The 23,457-nt window shown below is 38.7% G+C and overlaps 1 protein-coding gene across 2 annotated transcripts in view; it reads right to left on the bottom strand.

Moving 5' to 3' along the window:
• Positions 1-23,457, bottom strand: part of LOC121322973 (lecithin retinol acyltransferase-like) — a 65,149-nt gene that overhangs the window by 14,045 nt on the left and 27,647 nt on the right. The window contains exons 12-20 of one of the 2 annotated variants that reach the window (XM_041263651.1): positions 22,328-22,436; positions 22,020-22,119; positions 17,225-17,264; positions 16,819-16,870; positions 13,744-13,855; positions 9,413-9,496; positions 7,000-7,123; positions 6,360-6,450; positions 4,268-4,354 (exon numbers count right to left, since the gene is read on the bottom strand). In XM_041263651.1, coding sequence (XP_041119585.1) covers positions 4,280-4,354; positions 6,360-6,450; positions 7,000-7,123; positions 9,413-9,496; positions 13,744-13,855; positions 16,819-16,870; positions 17,225-17,264; positions 22,020-22,119; positions 22,328-22,436 — 787 coding nt within the window. In that variant the 3' untranslated portion in view covers positions 4,268-4,279. Of the gene's footprint in view, positions 1-4,246; positions 4,355-6,359; positions 6,451-6,999; positions 7,124-9,412; positions 9,497-13,743; positions 13,856-16,818; positions 16,871-17,224; positions 17,265-22,019; positions 22,120-22,327; positions 22,437-23,457 lie in introns of both variants that reach the window. The other variant, XM_041263641.1, reaches the window with a different exon arrangement.

The following is a 23,457-nucleotide window of genomic DNA, read 5'->3' on the forward strand; positions in this document are numbered from 1 at the left end:
AACGCCACTCAAAGGGAGTCGGTACGCAGTGTGACCGAGGGGGCGAGGTTACTGGGCCATCCCGGGCAGATGCTACTCCAGCCCCTCTCAATGTACCGGACATGTGGGGCTCAAGCGCGGACCTAGTGTGGGACCAGAAAAACGACCCCACACTGGTGCACGCTTGGGAACAGGTCCGGTCTATTGAAGGTAAGGATGTTGAAGGCGCTGGGGCGCTGGTATATCCGCACTTCATTATCAAGGGGCAATTACTGTATAGGGTAAACCCTGCCACGGGCACAGGACAGCCTGTAACACAATTGATGGTTCCCCCGTCGTGTCGGCCTGAGGTCATGAAGCTGGCGCATGACATCCCCTTTGCAGGACACTTGGGAGCCGACAAGACGAGGGAACGCATATTGGCTCGATTTTATTGGGTAGGACTTCATAATGAAGTGTCGAAATATGTAGCCACATGCCCAGACTGCCAGCGAATAGCGCCGGGTCGAGTGCGCCCCGCTCCTTTGGTCCCACTGCCAATTATTTCCACTCCCTTTGAGCGCATTGCAATGGACATAGTTGGCCCTTTGCTACCTTCTGACTCTGGGTATACGCATATATTAGTAGTGGTGGATTATGCAACGCGATACCCAGAGGCAGTTCCATTGAGGTCCACTAGTGCCGCTGCAATAGCCAAAGAACTAGTACAGATTATGTCGAGAGTAGGGATCCCCAAAGAAATACTGACTGACCATGGGACTAACTTTCTGTCTCAAACGCTACAGCAGGTGTATAAAATATTAAAAATACGTCCCATCAGGACGTCTGTTTATCACCCACAATCGGACGGTTTGGTGGAACGTTTTAATCAAACATTAAAACAGATGCTGAGACGATTTGTGAATCAAGAGCAAAAACATTGGGCATCGCTTCTCCCCTACCTCCTTTTTGCAGTGAGAGAGGTGCCGCAGAGTTCAACAGGGTTCTCCCCCTTTGAGCTCCTGTACGGCCGACAACCTCGCGGTATCCTCGATCTGTTGAGAGAGGGGTGGGAGGAGCACAAAGGCTCGTCCAAAAATGTAGTGCAGCATGTGCTCCTACTCCGTGATCGCCTGGATTTGGTCGGTCGTTTGGCCCAGGACAATCTAAAATCGGCACAGCACCGACAACAGCAGCATTACAACAAAAATGCACGGATTCGGACCTTTCGGCCAGGAGACAAGGTAATGCTGCTTCTTCCCACGTCGGAATCGAAGCTATATGCTAAATGGCAGGGGCCATATGAGGTGATTCGGGCTATAGGGAAAGTTAATTATGAAATTCGGCAGCCCGATCGCCGTAATGAACGGGAAATTTACCATGTCAATTTATTAAAGCCCTGGCAGGCAAGGGATGCCTTATTTATAGCCCCAGGTGAGGTAGAGGATGATTTTGGACCCTGTATAGAGGCTCCTAGCATACAGAACATTCCGATGGGGGAACAGTTACTCCCAGATCAGCAGAGAGATCTGCGTAGGTTAATTGAGGAGTTCAGGGATATTTTTTCTGATGTGCCCAGCAGAACTAATCTCGTTGAATATGACATTATCTCTCCCCCAGGTGTCACGGTTCGAGAGAGACCTTACCGGATCCCAGAAAGTCTACGAAGTGGCGTTCGCAAAGAGGTGCGGGCGATGCTCGAGCTTGGGGTGATTGAGCCTTCCAGGAGCGAGTGGTGCAGTCCGATTGTGATAGTCGCCAAAAAGGACGGCACCAACCGCTTCTGCGTTGATTTCCGCAAGGTGAACGCTATTGCCAAGTTCGATGCATATCCCATGCCTCGGGTCGACGAGCTTCTAGACAGACTGGGAACAGCGAGGTTCATCTCGACTTTGGACCTGACGAAGGGATACTGGCAGATCCCATTAACCCGCAGATCACGTGAGAAAACGGCATTTTCTACCCCTGATGGTTTGTTTCATTTCACAACCATGCCGTTTGGGCTACATGGTTTGCCTGCTGCCTTTCAGAGACTGATGGACCAGGTTTTACGCCCACATCATGAATATGCAGCAGCGTATATTGATGATGTGGTGATTTACAGCTCCACCTGGCGGGAGCATTTGGCTAGGGTCGCAGCCGTCTTGCAGTCTCTGAGGGTAGCCCGGCTGACAGCTAACTTGGGTAAATGTGCCTTTGCCAAAGAAGAAACACAATATTTGGGATTTATTATGGGACATGGGCAGGTGAAACCCGTCGCCACCAAAGTCCAGGCTTTGATGGACGCGGCAATCCCGAAAACCAAGTCCCAGGTGAGGTCTCTCTTGGGGTTGGCCGGTTATTACCGTCGATTCATCCCCGAGTACGCCACAGTGGTAAACCCTCTAGTGAACCTCACTAAAAAGAGCGCACCAAATTTAATTAAATGGACAGGGGAATGTCAGGGGGCCTTTGATACCATTAAGCAACGACTCTGCCGAGCCCCCGCCCTGATCACACCAGATTTTGATAAGGAATTCCTCCTCCACACCGACGCTTCGGATGTTGGTCTGGGGGCGGTCTTGTCCCAGCAGGTCGACGGAGTAGAACACCCCATCCTCTACATAAGCAAGAAAATGCTCCCTCGGGAGCGCAACTACTCCGTCATAGAAAAGGAATGTCTGGCCATTAAATGGGCCACTCAGACCTTACGCTATTACCTCTTGGGTCATTCATTCAATCTCGTCACTGACCACGCCCCACTCAGATGGTTAAGCACGATGAAGGATAGCAACGCCCGGATAACTCGGTGGTATCTGGCGCTGCAACCCTTCATGTATTTCATGACACACCGTGCAGGGAAAGATCATCAAAATGTGGATTACTTTTCCCGGGAGGGGGGTGTAATGGGTAAGGTAGATTCAGCCGAGTGTTCCTTCGGCTCCACTCTGAGCGGTGGGATATGTGACGGAGAGCGAATGAATCCGAATCAAAAATCTCCTTCTCGACCAGTGAGGGCACTGTACAACAGGAGCTGCGGGCTTCCTACTGAATGGTTGAGCAGTTCATCCTGGGGACAGTCGGGAGCCGGCCATTCAGGAAGAGGGCGGCGTTACGGTACCTGGAGTCATCGCCCTAGTACGGTGAGCGAAGTTTCAGTCATGAATTGGAGGAGATGTGATTGAACTAGCTATCGGAGGGGGCGGGGCTTAGGGTACTTTAGGGGGACGTGACGCCGTAATCGGCTCCTTTGTTGTGGTTAATGGGAGGAGACAAGGACGGAATCTTGAATGAAGTGTGGGTTCATTGAGGAGTATTGTGTTTGTTTTACCAGACGGCTGATACGAAGCTGGAGCTGCAGCAAGAAGCCCGGACCTGAACGCGCACGAGCACCAGCACTCAGAGCACCGCACCTGCACCAGAGCACCCAGTTTGGAGACGTGTTTTTGTGTTTATTGTTTCGGGACTGCAACCCCTTTGTTTTGTAGCTGGTAATACCCATTGCTGGGTAGAACCAGCTTTATTATTTTGGGTCCAGTTTTCACTGGCAATACCCATTGCTGGGTAGAGCCAGCTTTATTATTTGAAACCCGGATTAAAAAGGGCATTAAAAGAAATCTGACCGGTAGACTTCGTGTTTGTCCTTTGTTGGAGCACCTCAACTCACCTATACACCGGAGCACTACAAACCACTTTGCCACACCTCTATTTTTAAAAACAAACTCTACCAGCAGTACATGAACGCAACAAAACACGGCAAAAAAACAACTGAATTAATCACACTTTCAAAGTTACTCATCGCATAGCACACTAGGTAATACAGAAACATTTATTAAACTGGTTACACCATTCCACTAAATACAAATAACAGACCCGAGAATGGGAGACATTTTCTTAGAGTAAGTAGTCGTAGTAAAAATAAAAAAATGTTAAATCTCTCAAAGCTATTGTATAGAAATAAACAAACACTTTACATAAAAAGTTAATTATCAATAGTTTTCACTAGTATTTACTGGTTTCACTTAGATTGCATCAAACATTTCCTATTAATTCAAAATTTTGTTTTAAAGAAACACTACACTAAAACACCCTCAGCCCCTTTATCCAATATATGTTGAGATATTTGTAGTTTTCAGGCGCTGGACCTAATATGCATTCCATTGGAAACACAATAAAACTATGTGTATGTTTTAAAAATAAAAAATATCAAACCCATTTAAACAAACACAGGGTCAAATGATGATAATGCAGTCAGTTGGCAGAGCATATATTGAAGACACCATAGAATTATAAACATGGACTACAGTACCATAATTCAGGTTGCATTTACCAGTTCTTTAACTTAGTCTATGAGTGACTTCAAGTCAGGTACGTATTTTATCTTGAAATCCAAAAGCATCTGTCCATATGCCTTGCCCTGGGGAAAAAGAAACATGAATGAATTAGTGTGAATTTTCAGCTGAACTGCACTTGGGACTCATTTCTCAACACTACTAAAACATGATAATTATTATAACGCATCGAGTGATCATTTTTCTATAAAACTTCAGTGTTTTACAGTCTTATTGCACACGGTGGTGACGCAATGTATAATACGTTTGAGGATAACATTGTTAATCTGATTTTTTTTAAAACAAACTCTACCAGCAGTACATGAACACGACAAAACACGTTCAATAGCAAAACAAACAACAATGGCCTGCAGATTTAAACTTATCCGCAGAAGACAGGCAGAATTTTATGGAAGAGCAGAATGTTAGAAAAACAATAAGCAACATATATTTTTGAAGAAATGACCTGTCACATCCCCTCCGTGGGATGTTTGGCAGTGTAGACTGATGGCAATTAAATAGCAGAGGCTCTTGAGTGACGAGGAAATTATCCAGAACACGTGTAGTTTTCCCCACCCAAAAAATGTTAATAAAGCAAATGTTAAAAAGAAACACTGCTAGTTCGTTCATTAGTAGTAGTGGTCACCTGTGTGGGGGGAAATATACACTGTATAATTCAATGGATACCAGTTTTACTACTGGAGAACTATTAAATCACTGATTCCCACTTTCTTCTGCTGGAGATATTACTATTTTATTTGTATACTTAATTTTTTGTAAGACTAGCATGCAGACATTTCTAAGACAACTTTATAAATAAAATAAAGGTTACAGCTGTTTCCTAGTACCTAATGACTTAATGTGTTGCAGTTCAAACTTACTTCTGTGGTCTACCCGCAAAAGACTAGCATGCAGATATCTCAAAGACAACTCTATAAATAAAAATAGGTTACAGCTGTTTCCTAGTACCTAATGACTTGATGTGTTGTAGTTCAAACTTACTTCTGTGGTCTAGCTGCAATTACCTGCTCAGGATGTAGCCATCCTGTTTCATTACCTGCCCTCAAAAGTCAGCAAAGGTACCAGCAGTTTATCTGTTGTGTTGTATTTTTAAATTTGCATATTGTAAAAAAAAAAAAAAAAAAAAAAAAAAAAAGGACTAAGAACCAAAAGATTCTAACAAAACCAAACCAGGGGCAGTAACAATATTAATAAAGCAAACTGATTTTGGGAAGCACTCCAAGTAAATGTGGTGCAAATTTAAAGTTATTTGACATGAGTTGTAAGCTCTCTTTAAAGTGGTTTTAAAAACAAAAAACAACATGGGCATTACAGTATGACTAAATTTATACGATCACAAGACTAGATCAAATCACCAGTAACCATGGAAAGTTTGACAGTATTATCTAGGTTTCAGCTCTTGTGAAAACATGTAACTAGGTGATATACAGTAAAAGCACACATACAGCACATTTCTTTCAGGATGTATCACTGAAAGTTGATTTCCTTTTACCCTGTTTTGAAAAAAGCTGATACACACCAAAAGTAACTGCAATATAACCCCATGCCTTTCTAGCTCATTTACTGTCAGTGTTTATTTTTAAGGAGTGCACAGAATACCATAGTAAACCACTCACATTTAAGAGCAATACATTTTTAACCAACTTTCGTATTTCATTGAAAAATTATTCAAATCTGCTGACGGTGCATTAGGATGCAACTGTTGTTCTCAGCTATTCACTGTGAGAACTTTGTAACAATTTACAATTTATTATTTTGTTTCTGATCATTTCAAACAGGCCTGTGTGGCTGCGCAGAGGTACTGAAGAAAAACTGAATGTCAACCATATCGAACACCCACCTTGTTTGGCTTGGTTAGCTAAGCAGAAAACAGGTACTGTAAGACTATTGTCCAGCTGTTTAGCTGCAAAAGCCATCTAGGCCTTATTGAGTGTATATAACAGTACAGTATTTGTAATACTGTTATTTTACAAAAGGGACCGTATTCAAGGGATCATTCAGCATGTTCTTCGAAAGAGAAGCAAAAGAGGATGAAGCTGTTTTTTTTTTTTTTTTTTTTTTTTTTTTTACCTGCGGGTCACTCCGAAGAGAGGCCACCCCTCCACCGCCCAAAGAATTTCTTAAAACAAAGTTTAGGCCATTGATTCCAGGAAGCTCGTACCTGTGAAAACATCAAGAGCCAGTTAGTTAAGTCAAAGAATTCAGGACTTTGCAACATGTGAACAGATTGACCAAATAAATCTTTATGATATTTTCAAATGTGTTTCAATTTAGATAATGCCCCTTTTATACATCACCTGTTTTTGAGTGATATCTTAATTGTACCCAGTTTTACTGTTAGCTAGGGAAGTAGCTCAAATACGTTAAATTACTTGTCCATAAATCTTCAGGGACAGTCTTAATCTGTATTTGTAAAATCTGATATCTGGGATTACACGAGAGACAAGAACGTCTCCTTTGTATCAGGGTCGGGGGAGGAAAGAATCTCCAATCTATCCATGCTTTAGGGATGCTCCCTCAACCGGAAGTGTTAAAATGTGTCTTAAATTACAGCATAGGGAATTATTCCACCAGTCACTGTATTTTCAACAAATTCAACCTTTCAAATGCAACAGTCTCAATAAATAAAATCCCGGGACTGATTTAAAAAAAAAAAAAAAAGAACATCCTTCTCCACACGTAATAAAATAATATATGTTTTAAAACTTACCTTCTGACTGTGGGTGTTCCAGTGTCATCTTTCTGTATGAGATGCTGGAAATATTCCTCCACAGCCTGCGCTGTCAGAGCTTTCTTTAAGTATGGGTAGTACAGAGGGTGACGTGCTACAACACCTACAGAAAGGATTACAGATACAGTCCTCACTGTCACATAGTTATTTTAAGAGAAATAGTACGACGCCTGAAATTCTGTGCAGTAACTCGGCATGTTGGTGTGCATTTATTTTTTTCGTGTGTGTACATCTAAGACTCTCTCTCCTTTTTGCAGCAGCATTTAATTGTACCAACACTACAAAACATTCAAGGTTTTATCTGGCTACGATGTCAAAACCATATTTTTATTTAGTGTTAAGATGAAAGGTAATTACACAATCAGTACTGATAGTATCAATATTAAAAAAAAAAAACTGATTGCCAGACAGAAGCAAAGTCCTAGGTTAACATTTTTTTTCAGAAACAAATATCATTGCCTTCTGAACACTGCCAAAATAGCTTATTGAGGGTGACTCTCTCCACAGTCTAGCAACAGTGATTATAGGAAAACTTGCACCAGTTTTTATGAAAGGAAGGCTTGTTACAGAGGCTAAAATCAGAAGCAGTACGGTTATATTACCTGAAGCTAAATTGTGTTAAAATAATGACCATGTGCTGTGAATGCCTGCAAACTATCTTCATGATTGGAAGGACTATTTCTGAGGAATTATTGGTAACAGATTTGAATGGATATTGCATCTGTTTCAAACAGTTGACGAGACAATGAAACAAAGATGTTACTGGTATTAAAAAGAAACATCAATTTACATTTACCAGTAGTTAAACTGAAGGAAAAGTAAAACACAAAGAAACTCAATTACTTATTCAGGTCACATTACTTGGTAGATAAATGAGAACAAGAAAAAAAAAAATCTCTTTTTTGGGGGAGAGACACTGGATGTAGCCAGACTGACTTAAAAACAAAGGTGATATGCAACCAAGGACCAAGTACCGACTAGTTCAGGAAGTACCAATAAGTGTTTTGAATTGCATTAGAAACAGTAAACTTTCAACTGAAACAAGGTTGTCCCTGTATGTTTTGTATTATTACAAAGAACATACTACAACAGATGAGTGTATTATTTTATAAGTAACCTGTCCAACCAAAGTTCATTGTCATTTCTAATCCTGCACTGTTTGATTGTTCTGTGCTTTGCATGGCATGAAATTGTTACCTAGAAGCAGTATTCCAATTGGGAACATGGTAGGTGTTTCTGCATTCCCAGACACAGGGTCAAATTCCCAGACAAGGTTAGGTGATATGTTAACTAACCACAGTAAGGAACATAGTTCCCCAAGCTCATGCAAAGAATCAAATTGGATCAGTTGGAAAAAAATCACATGTATGATTGTCCTTTTATACAGCTAATTAAAATGAATACATAATGGCTTTTCAGAATACTTATTTCAGTAAAGGTAAAGAAACCACACACACTAGCCACATCCAGTCCCCTGGAAATGGACTGCCAACTGTTAGCACTCATTTCCGTGTCTTTATAATTTTTGTGTCCTTTATTGTACAGCACCAGCTATTTTGATATGGCAAGAATGATCTTTTCTTCTGCCACTGTTTACTGAAAGCGCGCAAGGGAAACTGTTCCTCATTGGTCAGTTTCCTAGCTGCTGCATAACAAAAACGCAAAAATAGACACCAATCCTATGTTTTTTTTGCATTGCTTCAGTGTTGCCCAACACATCACAGGCAGTGTGAACGGCCTGTATCAAAAGTAAGTTTTCTTTTTTTTTTTGTTGGGTGTACAGGCCTTAACTCTTGACACCAGCATCAATTTAGTACTACTTCACCTTTCAATGGTGTAATTCATGCCTTGTCAGTTTAAAACTAACGGGAGAATAACTTAAAAGTTCATCAAAATAAATAATTACGTATACAAATAAATAATATAGCCAACATGTACGTCATGGAGTAGCGTGGCTCGGCTCTGCAGTGGAAAAACAACCAGGCTCTCAGTAACCAAACCGCGAGAGCTTGGTATGGCCCCAGCGAGGCTCGGTGGTACAAAGGAAAAGAGGTATAAATGTTCTGTAAAAGAAGGTGCTCGGACCTTCCACTGTGGCGAAATGTCCATATTATACATTTACCTTGGAGTGGATAATTTGCTATGTGGTCCTAAATCCTAAAATAAGTGGAATTTACTGAACTGAATGCACATTAAATAATCCACATCCCCTCCAATGAATTTCATGTTTGTTCTTTTTCCTGCATTTTATTCAGACTCAGAACTTGCTTGCACAAGACAGACCAAGCTTTAGTATTCTGAATAAAACCCAGGATGTGGTTTCCGTCTAGATTACCAAAACAAGCAAACAAAAAGATTTAAAATGAATCACATTCCAAACAAGACAACTCACCAATATTTGCTGTGTCACCCTTGTCACCACTCCTGGTATAGGCAAGCTCTTCTAATTTGTATTTGTGAGGACCACTTGGCAGATCTGAATGAGAATAGAGGGATTACCTTAGTATTTCTTATATATATGTACTTTTTTTTCTTTTCTTTTTTCTTCAGCATTTAGGTTTCATAATTAATTTGGAGGTGGTTTCAAATACAATTTATGAATGGTATAACGTGTAGATCAGCCTGTTTTAGGCTAGCAAACATAATTTTTGATGTGTCCATTTTAAAGAAGCTATTGTAGTATTAAAGCTAAGATATTTCTACGGGTGAGACTGATTTACATATGTCATACTCATGTCTATGAAATTTGGAACATGAAATACACCTAAATTAGTCAGACTGAATTATGTAACCCAGGTAATTATGAACTAGTAACTGTCACACATTATGTAGGTACTGTGAACAGGGGATGTTTGTTAACTCTATTACACTTTAAAATAATGGCTGCAAATATTATTTATATATATTATATATATATATAGATATATATATATATATATATATATATATATATATATCTTATATGATCTCCAGGACTAGAACACATATGTTATTCAGATGTGTTACTCTTATGCAATCCTATGAAACTCTATTGAAGTTCAATTTGCTGCCGTTATTTAAAGTGTTACCTATTTTTTGCAAAGTGTGTGTACTGTATATTAATGCAACTGCATGTTAAGGTAACCCAGAGATCCAGTATCTATAGCAAAGCTAACTAAAGGTCTTGTTTAGGCAATATGGGAGTCTGAGGCTGATGCCAATAGATTCAAATAAATCTAGTTCGATGCTGTGTGTTGCAGCAGTAGGCATTGCTGGGTTCCGTCGTTTCCAAAGCAATCTGAGGGAGTTATGAATTGTAGTATAAATCCAGCACTGCATAGTCCACTTTAACTGGTGTAGAATGAGTCATGCCTCATCAAGTCCTTTTGGTTTGTAAGCATGACATGCTCAATCTGTATATCGACGTCACACTCATAACCCAAAAAGATCATTTATAAATTGTACCTGTGTTTAAAACATCCTAGTCTGACCTCAAAATCAATTTGAATTGATTGTTGGTAATTCTAACGGCATCTCCTTTAATTGCATTGTTTAAAAATAGGCTACTTTTAAGCTTGGGAGATTAGCCACTCTCATTATACTGATATACAGTGCTCCCACTTTATTAAGTTGTCCTTTATACTGTGCAACAGGTTATAAGGTGGTATGGTCATGGCTCCCATTTGCTTCGTAATGCATTACTGTAACACTACTCTCATTATAAGACAGAATACAAATATGTCACAAATCTTAACTATGGCTCCAGACTACAGAATTATAAAGGGGGGGCACTGTATGTTTTTATTTTGCTCTTCCAGTTACAAAAAGAAAGTACATTTTTGGTTAGGACAGGAGTCAGACCAGTTTCAGCAGTTAAGATTAAGGCCAGCAGAGGCAGCACCTACCAAAAGTTGTGCATCACCTTACTGCCAAAAGTTGTGCATCACCTTACAGAATTAACAAATTTTGCTTCATAAAGTCGAATTAAATCTGCTTAATAATGTTACGTTAACATATTATGAGGCAGTGTGGTCCAGGGCTTGTATACAGAAGGTCACCGGTTCAAATTCCACCTCTGCCACTGACTGACCCTGAGCAAGTCACTTAACTTCCTTGTGCTCCATCCTGCGGATGAGATATTAAATCAATGTCCTGGTGTAAGTGACTCTGCATATAATGCACAGTTCACAGTCTACCTTTGTGATGGTGGTCTACTATGAAAGGCTCTATATAAAAATAAAGATATTATATTATATAATGAACTACATACCGCTTAGTAGTTTTCCATATACTTAATGTAAAACTGAAATTGAAAAACATGCTATTTCGAAATCTAACATAAAATACCACCATTATGGATTCTGGTAACTTTTGCGATATAATTTTGTAGTTTCGTTCATTATATGATTTTTTATTTATTTATTTTTTTAATTATTGTGTCTCAATCCTAAAATTCTAGGTGATGCGAAACATTTGGTCACAGCTGTACAGTGTAGGCAGTGAATGTTTCTGCAGATCAGACCAATATATGAAGACAATTTAAATTAAACTGACAAGCTGCTGTTGCAGCAACCTGATCTCTGGTGTGCCCGTATGTTGGTGCTCGTAACAACTGACACCTCCGGTCTACTAGTATTTTGCTCATATTGCCAATACTAGCTTTCAAAGAATGTGGTGATGGAAACATCAAGGTTAGTCATGAATACGAACGAACACTGCTGCATCAAACTGAAGAGGGTACACAGCAACTTAAGTACAGTTTTGTAAAACATAGCTACAGATATCCCCCAGACTTATGCAAAAGGCTTGTACATGCATGCTAAAAGTCTTTTAGAAGCTGTAATAAAGTCAAAGGAGGCCGCGTCAAATAATAATAAAGTCACACTGAAGGTGTGTTGGCACTTTGGTTAATACTTTATATTACTTTTTGAAGTGTTAAACTAGTTTACTGGATCCCCGATTGGCTCACAGCGTTCGCGTCCATACGTATTAGAGATCTGTGGTTTCAGATAATCAAGCAACAATTTGGCCAGCCTGAATGTATTACTAAAACTAAATCAATCAATCTATTTTATATAGCGCCTTTCATAATGGATCAGCATCACAAAACATTTGTTAGATAGTAAGCTTGTCATTAGTAGTTGACTAAAAAAAAAAAGTGGCCAGTGAAAAAAATTAAATATTTATTGATTTATTTTTACTACAAGCACAAAATATGTATTGAAAATAGTTTATTCATTAAATGTTTCTTATTAATTAGTAATACATTCACGGTGGCCAAATTGTTACTTGATTATCTGAAACCACAGGGTGCCAATACCTACAGACCTGCCAGTATAACTTACTTTTATTGGATACTATTTATTATTTTATTATTTAGGTATAGTTTAGCGTTGAAAGGTTAAAATGATGGGATCAAGAATAAACGTACCTGTTCAAAAGTCATTTCCAAATGTCACAACACCACAGGTATTATTTTTTTATTACAGCTTTCAATAGATTGGTGTTATAAAACACTGTGCTGCTTTTCCCCTTCATTTTACTGAGTATGTATTGAGCTCACCTACACAATGGGTTAAACGGTTTCTGTTTAAATCTGGAGTGAAATTTAAAAAAAAGAGACTTCTAACACCCTAGTGGGGTGTAAAATGTAAATCAAATAGAGCGATGGGTCTGCAAGACTGTCACACTCCTGAGACATAGGACATAGACATCTTTTCATTCAGGGCTAGTATCTCACAGCACATACTTGCTAGTGATTTGTCCACATAACTGAAGGCTCTTAAGGAGTATGTGTTTTCTTGAATAAAACCTCTCTCTCTGGACCCCCTTTCTTCAGATTAATAAAGTCAGAAAAAAACAACATATGCATCCAAATTAACATGTATTTATACTAAAGTAATACAAAAATGACTACAAAAGATTTAGAAGTGAGTAGTTTTTCGAGATTTACAATTATACTGTCAATTATGTTTTTTTCTTACTTTATGTGAACGAAGAGACACACATTTGCCCGTTTTCCCATTGGAAATAGTGATATTTTTAAATATCACTGTCCTGGTCACAAAAGCAAAGTTTGTGGGGAATAATAGCCATAAGCAATTAGGAAATAACACTTACTACCCAGGAACAAAAAAAATAAAAAAATAAAAAATTGTTACACAGTGTAATCAGATGTCTGCATTAAAAAAAAAAGCCTTACCGTAGAGTGGATTTGAAAGAATGTGTAGTTACATTTTATATTTAGTTAATCTTACTGTTGTTGATATAACTAGGATCACTAGCTGGAAGAATTTACTATGTATATTTAGCATTACCAAATATGGGCTGGATAATCTTAAAATTAACCAATTACTAACTTTAACAGGAACACAATTCACCATTTAGTTATAATCGTACTGTTGCTGATATAACTAGGATTATTGGCATTATCAAATTCTGAACTGGAATACTCTCAAAATGAACAATTAACTGTAACATAACACACCACGCGTGTATACTATCCCTTATATAAATGTTCACTCTGGGTTGTACAATGCTTAACTACACTATGTTTTACTATGGGAAACTTTTATAAGGAAAAAAAACACTTGTCCAGTAACTCTACTAGAATACATAGGACAGCGTGTAAAGGGAATTTCACTAGATTTACTGGAAGAAGGTATAACATTTGTTTGATGTGGCAGGCTAAATGGGGTGCCATCTAAACCTGACTGAGTTATGCAAGTAATGCATGAAATATACCTTTGATGTCACTCTCCACGTTCTCTGGCAAGGAAGGAGTAACTGCATCATCTATACACAGGACATCCTCTTGAAATGTTTCTGCATGCACTCCGTTTATATTAATATCCACCTGCAAGGAAAACACAAGTTATTTAAGTCGTATTGTAGCCTTTTAACAATTAGAATTCCTTGACTCCTGTTACGGCTCCAGCAGTTAAGAATACATGTCTTATTACCATTCTATTCAGTTCAGTCTCCACGCCTATCCATTATATGAATCACATGTACCCTTCTGATGCGTAGTAGCGGCAGATTTCCACCAGATTACACATTGACAAAACTGAGCTCTGCTAAGATTGCACATTTATGGTTATTGGTCTTGATGATTTTGTTTGTCATTACAGGGGAAGAAGTGATACGGTTTGTTTGAGTTGAAGGATATATTGAGTTTTTACAGAAATCAAGCTGATATTCTGAGGTAATTTTTGGTGCAGAAAAACATCTACGCCACACTCTTGGACTGAACTGCCACACCAGCATTATCCCGCCCCTTAACAACCAATACAATCTCCCGACCTTCCAACTCCCACCTGATAGGCTCTCGATAATGTCGGGCTTACACTGTACGATTTTTGCTGATCGCCGACGAGCTGAGGAGTCGGCGACTAATTTCTTAAAACCTGGGACAAAATGAGGTTGTCGGGGACAAAATAGTCGATAAGAGAGTGTCTAAGATGCCCCGTTAATAGCTTCTGCGATCCCCTGACGCTCTTATGACGTCCCGACAAATTTCTAACGTCAGAAAACTTTAGTCCCCGACAAAGCAATTCATGCAGATTTCTTGACGAATGCTGCCAGCAGCCAATAGGACAAGCTAGCAATCATAGCGGCAAAGAGAAAGGCTGTGCCCCTCTTTGACATAAGTGACATTTCCTATCATGATTGCTCATTGAAGGTACCTGGTAAGTAAATAATTGTTATAACTTGTTAATGTTGAAGCAGATACTATGTGTGGTAGTGTGTGTTCTCATGGCAATCAATTTCTACGTCACTTGTATGCGACATCCCTTTCAAACCCCCACTGTATGCTTGGATTGCTAATTTATTCAAAATGCAAGGAGAAGGGGTGCACATCTGTGTGTGTGAGAAATAGAGTGAATGTAGATTACGCTTTTGCATATATAAACCTATAACAAACTTGTAGTAGTCTACTATTAAAGTTGTATTCTAGTCTGTTCAAAAGCGCAACACTCGCTCGCAGTACAAAATATTTATTAGTTTAAAAAGCCTTCAAATTATTAATTAGAACTTGGTATTCTGATGAAGATTGCTTGACAGCCAATCTCCCACGCCAATCTTTTAATCCAATAAATATTTTGTACTACGAGCGAGTGTTATGCTTTTTTAACAGATTAGTTTTTATTATTTTGGATGCAACTCGACTCGAGTTGCATCATCAGTCTGTACTGGCCACGTCTATTAAGCCAATTCTTCTTTTTTTCTGTGCAAAACAATGCACAGACAACAGAGATCGCCTCCTCTCTTGAGTCCACGATTATCCCGAATGATGTCTACGATTCTGCAATGAAAATAGGCGCAGTCCGCAACAAGATATCCTGTGTAGTGTGTGCAGCTTGCAATCCCCGATCTACAGTGAGAAATCGTAGTGGCGACTGTAGTCAAAGTAGGTTAGTCACACACACTGCTACATACAGGTAGGCTACTGTATTACAGGAAATAAACAACCGCGACACTTCTAAAATGTCATAAATCATGTAATAAAATATTGCAGCTTTTGAAAATCGTAGTATTATTAATAAAGGTCGCCCTCGTATAACGGCCGATCTCTTAAGCGCCGCTAGTCATTTTGATCAATTTAAAATAAGAGCCGAGGCGCCAGATTGAATACTGATTTTACACACATATATATATATATATATATATATATATATATATATATATATATATATATATATATATATATATATATATATATATATATATATATATATATATCCCCTTTTGTGTCCCACAATATCAGCAATATGCAAATTGTTGCTCACAAGAGTTAGTAAGAAAATATAGTATTCATAGTACACAGACTATATAGTACGTATTGAATAATACACTAGGATTCTTAAGATATGAGTCTTTCCCTGAAAACATGCTGATGTGCTGAATCATTTGGTGGTTTTGTGATGTGAACAACTGTGCTGTTGTCAAACATCAAGGTCTGATTATAACTCTGGCCTCCAGGGGCAAGCAACAAGTTCAATAACCTACTGTGCCACATTGTCACATAAGGTTTTAGGTTTGTGCCTGCATAATTTTGATGTGAAAAAGAGACACTAAAGGTGCTTCTTCTTCTTGGTCCAGGCACAACTTAGTTTCTTCAACGGTACTGAAAGGCATCTCTGCCCTCTGTCTGATGTGTCTCTGTTTCCCCTGGGGACCAGCTCAAGCGTTCAGGGTGTAAGGTAAAGCTTTGAAGACAGTCAAATGTAAATCAATACTTTCCCATTTGATTACTTCCTCTTGAAGTAATCTTTTAAACTAAATGTCTTGACACTGTTCAACAATAAAACAAAAAACAAAAAAGCATGTTTGCCCCATTTTCCTTGCAACATGATTACAAAAATGTGATGTAGAAATATTGCAATATGTTTACTTCTACTTCAAAGAATTACAATTGGTGACATTTTTACATGTTTTATTCTGGATTGTGTGCTACATTATTTATTACTGTAAAATGTATGTACTTAATATCCCAGAGGAGACAAAACTATTCTTGCATCAAACAGGTAATTGTTACATTTTGTTTAAGCCCTTAGGTTCATGTCATTCAGATTTTGTTTGTGTTGAGATTTAACCACTAACATACCAGCATATATTATTGGTTAATTGAAGTCATCTGTGCTTGAAAATAACAAAACAGTTTTAATGTTGTAGTGACTATTAAATATTAATGACTTTCACTGTACATATTTCTTCACTACACTTGAGCAGCAGCACTTACTGTAAGAGGGAAGACAGGGACCAAGCAGAAATATGCCTGATATGTCTGGGGTTTCAGGCTAGTTATAAATACTTTACCTTCAGATTTGTTTTAGGATACAAGAAAAAGAATGGTTTCAGCACTGGGGACCTAAAGATGAAAGACAGGGGTGTTACAAACTGGTTCACAGATCAATGGGTTTTAGACATTCAATATTAAATACATTTATTTACCTTTAAAAAAAAATATTGTGTCATCAAGGAAAGAATATGTTAGGACATATTTAAGCCAAACATGACCATTACCCCTTATAAAATCACGATGAGGGTCTTCCTTTTTTCCTGTTTAACCAAGGAACCATTGTGAACAAGGTCTAATATACAGTCATCACCAGGCCTAGGAGGCTAGAAAAACCTACAAGATCATTAACAGCATAGTAGTACAAAATAAAGATCTCAAAAGACAAACTGCTACATGCTAACTAAACTTTAAATGACTACTTACACTCTTGGACGTCCGCCAACTATTCCAGTTAGTCCGGGTGCTGTTTAAAGAAAGAAGGCTTGGATGTCATTGTAACCTAAAGCCTAAAATATTGATGGCTTATTATTAAAACCACCGCTGAAATAATATGCATGCACAATGTAATAAATAATGATTCAAAACACAGCTATAGTCAGTTCCTAAAGTTAAAAAATCCAAGAAAACACATTGATTTTATGACCCTTGCTGGATTTCATGACAGCTGTCTTCAGACAAGCTAAGTTTGATTAAATTCAGTAAGTATTGATGACACAATCGCTACACGATGGAAACAGAATTAAGAGGTGGCTCCTAAGTACATTCCCATGTAGGTAATCAGTACTGCTGAAGGAACAAAAAAAAGGTTAATTGTCCCAACATCACATAGAAAATAAATGTTTCAGCATTTTTCTTTTTAAACCAGGACATCCTGTTCCTTGTCCAAGACCAGCCTTAGGCAGTGACCACCAATTGGATAAGGAAGAACTTGGTTACACATGTGGCATCATCCAGTAGGTGGGATAACATAAAGCAGGTAACGGGCATGAACACCCTAACCCCTGTGGGTAAAAGGAAACGATAGACCCCTATTACTATTCAGCATCTCTGCTTCTTCAATACACAGTAGTCATACCCAGGTTCACAGCACAATAGTAGGTAAGAACATTATTCTTCCCAGTACTGTTCCTTTAACTGTGTCAGCAATAAGTGAGCAGTAAATCATATTTCGACTGTGTGTATTTGCCTAGATAGCACTGAATATGAACTTGCGACGCTTTCTGTCAAAATATTTATAGACACAGATAATTGCTGAAACCAGAATCAACATTAACCAGCTGTCACTCTGGAGTCAAACTTCGGCCATTTTCAAGTCAAACTAAGGTCAATACACAATCTTGTACTGAGAGTCTGTTTATAAAATGTTTTTTTATTTTATTTTAATTAAAACTGTTATACACTTGACAACGGGCTTTATGACCGAGTCTGGCAAAACAAGGCCAGATAGACAAAGCACAGTGACACGGCCATTTGACCCATCTAAGCTCATCCGGTTCCTAGCTGATCTCAGAACTGTCAAGTTAGATCTTAAGGATCCAAGTGATTCTGCCTCAACAACATAACTACAATCATCACTCTGTGTAAAAAAGTGCCTCCTCCCCTCTTTCCTAAGTCTATCTCCTCATTATAACCTCCTTGTATTTGTATTCTACCCTTCTGGCTATATACCAAAGCATTTGGTTTGTCTTTTTGACTGCTTCCAAGCACTGTGTGATTGCTGACAGCAATGAGTCTGTTAAAAGTATGTCACCCTGAATTGAATGTTCTTTTTTTAGAATTTTGATGACATCATACCATCATTGTACTATAGTTTTCTAGATTTTGGCAATGTGCATTTCAAGAGTGGAACGCCTGGGAGGGGTAGGCCAGCGCCAGTATGATTAATATTGTTCCAAGCATCAAATTTAAGGGACAAATCATGGATAACAATCTGCTTGAATCTCTACAGTCTGGCTTCCGACCACATCACAGTACTAAAACTGCTCTACTCCGGATTGTGAATGATCTTCTGACCTAACAGCTACTTTTGACACCATAGATCATACCATTCTTCTTGACCGCCTTCAGAAGTATGCTGGGATCTCTGCAACCTGTCTCTCCTGGATGTCCTCTTACCTATCCAGACGCTTGCAGTCTGTTTTCTATGCTGGATGCAGTTGTGTCGCAAACCCAGTCACTTCTGGTGTCCCCCCAAGAATCTGTTCTTGGGATCTTTCTCTTCGACATCTACATGCTTCCCTTAGGTCACCTCATCCGCCAACACAGTCTCATGTTTCACTTCTATGCTGACGACACCCAACTCTACTTAAATGTTGATCCTGGATGCCCTTCTGCCATGGTCCAGCTCTCGGCTTACGTTCAAGACATCGAGGCCTGCATATCTGCCAGTTTTCTTCAGCAGAACACTAGCAAATCTGAACTCCTAGTAGAATCAACTTAAGAATCTCAATATAGCTGCCCCAAACCTCGGAAATTGTCTGCAGCTGCCTTCATGCATTTGTCTCCTCTCGACTCAACTACTGCAACTCTCTATATGGTGGTCTCCCAGTACGCACCATAAACTGACTGAAGCTAGTTCAGAATGCTGCTGCCAGGATCCTTACCAGATGTAAAACACGTGATCACATAACTGTCTTGCCCAGATGCACTGGCTACCTGTAAAGTTCAGGATTACTTTCAAAACTCTCCTGTTCACCTACAATTCCCTTCATCACACCAGAGTACCTCCTCAACCTGCTGACCTGCTATGTCCCTGCCCATAAGCTGATGTCCTCCGACTCTAGACTGCTTGTTATCTCCAATCAAAATTGGAGAACGATCATTTAGCTTCATGGCAATAACAGCCTTTGTAATGGTGAAGCTAAAGCTGTCACCAAAACAGCATGAAGATATTGTGGAAGAGATTGCAATCAATCACAACCGAAGCAAGATTCTTGGTCCTGCGCAGTGCTGCTGTGCCTGCGCGTAGTCTGTAATAAAACAGAAACACACACGAGAAAAAGCTCTCTCAACAACACACAGTAATAGCAATTACATAAATAAAATAAACCTATTGGGCCTAATTTATAAAACAGCGCTAAACTTTACGGTGCACGATAATTGCAATTACTGTGCACTTTAATGATTTACTATTGCAATTTTATTCATTATTGTGCAAATCTATGGGCCACACTAATTTTATTGCGCCATACTATGGTAATCAGAATGAATATGTGATTTGTATGGTAATGCATGACGATGTTTTTAAAGGAGGCACCCCGCTCTGAACAATCAGATGAGCTTCATTCAACCCGTATTTACTAAAGAGTGATAACTGTATTGTGCACATTAAAACAAGCAATAATTATTTTGTTTGGACACCAGGCTTTAACCACTGATAGGTGCACTATTTAAACCTCTTTTTCTGGCCTGAAAACTAGTGATGTGCAGTTCAATTCTTTTTACTGACTGGATTCATTTGATTCATTCAGTTTAGTGAATAAATTCAATTGATGTGTTCATTTGATTTATTGATTCACTAACACAAAAAATGCATCTTGATGAATTACAACTGTTTGAATGGAATAAATCTGTCAGCATGAGCCACTTAAGTTATAACTGTTCACTTTAGGCTCACTACTTTACATGTGTGCTAACCCATTGTATTTTAGCTAAAAGCCAAAATGGAAATAAAAACTCCAGCAGGAGCTATACAGCCTGGGGGGAGAGCAGAAAGTCTGCCAATTTACGTTGCTGGATCCCTGGGAAGGAGCAACTCAAGCTGCTGGCTTCAACTGGGGCACAAGGCCGCAGCTGGACATAACAAGCAACAGGCTATAGTGCACAATATACGTGTAATTAGAAATATTAATATAGCATTAATGTAATATTGCATAATTAAGTGTACAACACAATAATTTGCAAAACATTATACAGTCAGAAACAACAAGGAAAAGGAAAAATGGCGCTGAGATTTGCGATCAGTCTTTATGTACCTGCGGGAGTGGGGCATGACTGCATCACACGATCACTGAGCAGCTTTGGTACATCAATATTCAGGTTTTAGGTCACCCGGGGGTAAATACCCACACGGTAATGGTTACAATTCATACTTGAAAGGGAATTAGGTTAACAGCAGAAGTTTTCTTTGACAAAAATGTTAAGAGGAATAGTAAGTATTTTGGTATCAGCTGTTTTGCAATGCTGTTGCACATTAAGGTTTATAAGTCAGAAGTTTACCAATGTGGGCACAGCATTGTGCTCTGGAGGTCACGAATAACATTCTTTTGAAATAATGTACTATCTTTGACCATTCCACGACCTCTCAACTCCATCGACCAAACAATTTAAAACATACTGTACAAGCTATTTCACAACGCAAACTTGAGCAATGCATTTCATAGGCAGGTAGTTATGACAGTTGCAGTTATGAGAACATGCAAAGAAATTGCCAGCCAGTTTAATCTAGTATGCACCAATTAAAAATGTATTGCCTTATGTAAAATGTAATAAGCAAAAAAAAAAAAAAAAAAAACAACATTGTCAACATGGGATTTGTTACTTATATTCCGGAAATGGTAACAAAGGTTTTCATTTCTTGACCTCAAGACAAAGTCGAATTAAAATCACAATATTAGGTTGCCATCCTTTGTGCCCTCCTGTCCTAGAATCGCCACTGCCAATATTAACAAGTTTAAAATATGTGCGCCATAATCCACTTTTTTTATCCAAAGCCTTTCACGAGCATGACAAAATAAGTTCTGAGAAAATCCATTCTCCTAAATGGAAGTAATTAAACAGGCTACTTTAAAGATGCAGTATAAAATAACACGTTCACCACTGTCAAATTACTGGCAACGCCTGTAGTAACAGTTCAGCTGACAAGGTTATTAAACAGCGTATAAGAAATGTCAACTTGAATGATTTTTGAAAGCGAGTATAGACTATCATCCCCTGTTTCCCACTAGTTTGAAACAGCTTGTTACCACATGTACTTCTAGGAGTTATTAAGATCTGGATTTTGTGTGGGTGTGTGACCGTTAACCCTCACTTTTATATATGTTCCTTGAATTGAATTGCAATAAGAAAAAATTATCTTAAAAAAAATAATTTGATAGGCAATACAAATCTAACAGAGAAGTGAACAAACTTGTTGAACCAATAACTGAATTCTGTCTCCCCTGTTACAATGGATAGCTACCAGTAGAGTACAAGCCTTACTGATTATTTTCAAACTCACCCATTCCTGTGCCAGCAGGAGCAATTTCCCTTGCAAACAATTCCAAGGCCTGTTTCTGGCTATGATGTACAGCCAGCCATATCACTGCTTCTCGTGGTCCCTGTTGTCATGATATTATAAATAGACAGAGGTAATAACAATCACATTGTATTGTTCATGTGTCATAAATTCAAATCACAAGTACAAGAGATGTGGGCTAGCAATCTTGGCAACCGTTCTGCAGAAATATCCAAACAGTAAGAACATATTTAAAATTAGAAGGTAAGTCATCATTGGCTTATGGATTATGTTAACGGTACAGTACGTACACCAGCCATATTCTTAGCATGTGGACCGTAGGTATCCTCAGAACCAAGAATCTGCACATTTACAGCAGTGAAGTCATCAAGTCCAAGCTGCTTGAATATCCTGCGAGTCCTACATAGGGAAAACAACAAAAACCTTCAGCTACACCACAAGGGAATGTCGCTGTTACGGTTAGCCCTTTTTGAAACCTTTAAAACAGGTCCGATTAGTCACAGAGGCATGACTGGCAATCAATTGTTACCAGCCCAAAATGAGCCTAGATGTGATCAGTGTCAACATGAGCTTAATTAAATTCGTACAGAAATCAGAAAATCAACCACTGCATAACTCCTTGTGCACTGTTGCAGTTGAGCATATGGATAATCTTGTGTGTGTAATGCTACCTCCTGATGTGCCTAGTTTATTTTTCACTTTGTTCTTAACAACAGGATGATGATACGTTAAAACCTTTCTGTGATGTCACCCATTTAGCTTTTAACGGATTAATTCTACAAATCTAACTAAAAGTGGCTGTGTGGCTTTGAAGAGAAGGGGAGTGCGGGGCAGACATACTGCTGATTAACTAATCCACAGTTTATGCTATGAATCCACTGAAAACTTGATTCCCCAACAAAACCACAGAACAATTCAACAGAAAAATGAAAAACATTCTGCTATGCAACAATCATTTTAACAAGTAGTTAAATATGGTAATACACATTTCAAGCACAACACTTAGAAAAGGGCTTCACTTTAGCATTTATGGGTAAATAAAAGTAAAACAATTACACATTAACAATGTAAAAGTTTTCAGAATTATAAATTAATTTCCACATAAACACGCACTTTTTATACAGTGCCTACAGAAAGTCTACACCCCCTTGAACTTTTTTCACATTTTGTTGTGTCAGTGCCTCAGAGTTTCATGCATTTAAATGAGGATTTTTTTACACCTACACATCTACACACCGTACTCCACAAATGTAAGGGGAAAAAGTTTTTATTGAGAAAAAAAATGATATAATAAAAATACAAAACTGAAAGACCATAACTGGACAAGTCTCCACCCCCCTGGGTTAATACTTGGTAGAAGCACCTTTGGCAGCAATTACAGCTGTGAGTTTGTTGGGATAGGTCTCTACCAACTTTGCAC

The sequence above is a fragment of the Polyodon spathula genome, chromosome 1 (assembly GCF_017654505.1).
Source record: "Polyodon spathula isolate WHYD16114869_AA chromosome 1, ASM1765450v1, whole genome shotgun sequence".
Classification (NCBI taxonomy): Eukaryota; Metazoa; Chordata; class Actinopteri; order Acipenseriformes; family Polyodontidae; genus Polyodon; species Polyodon spathula.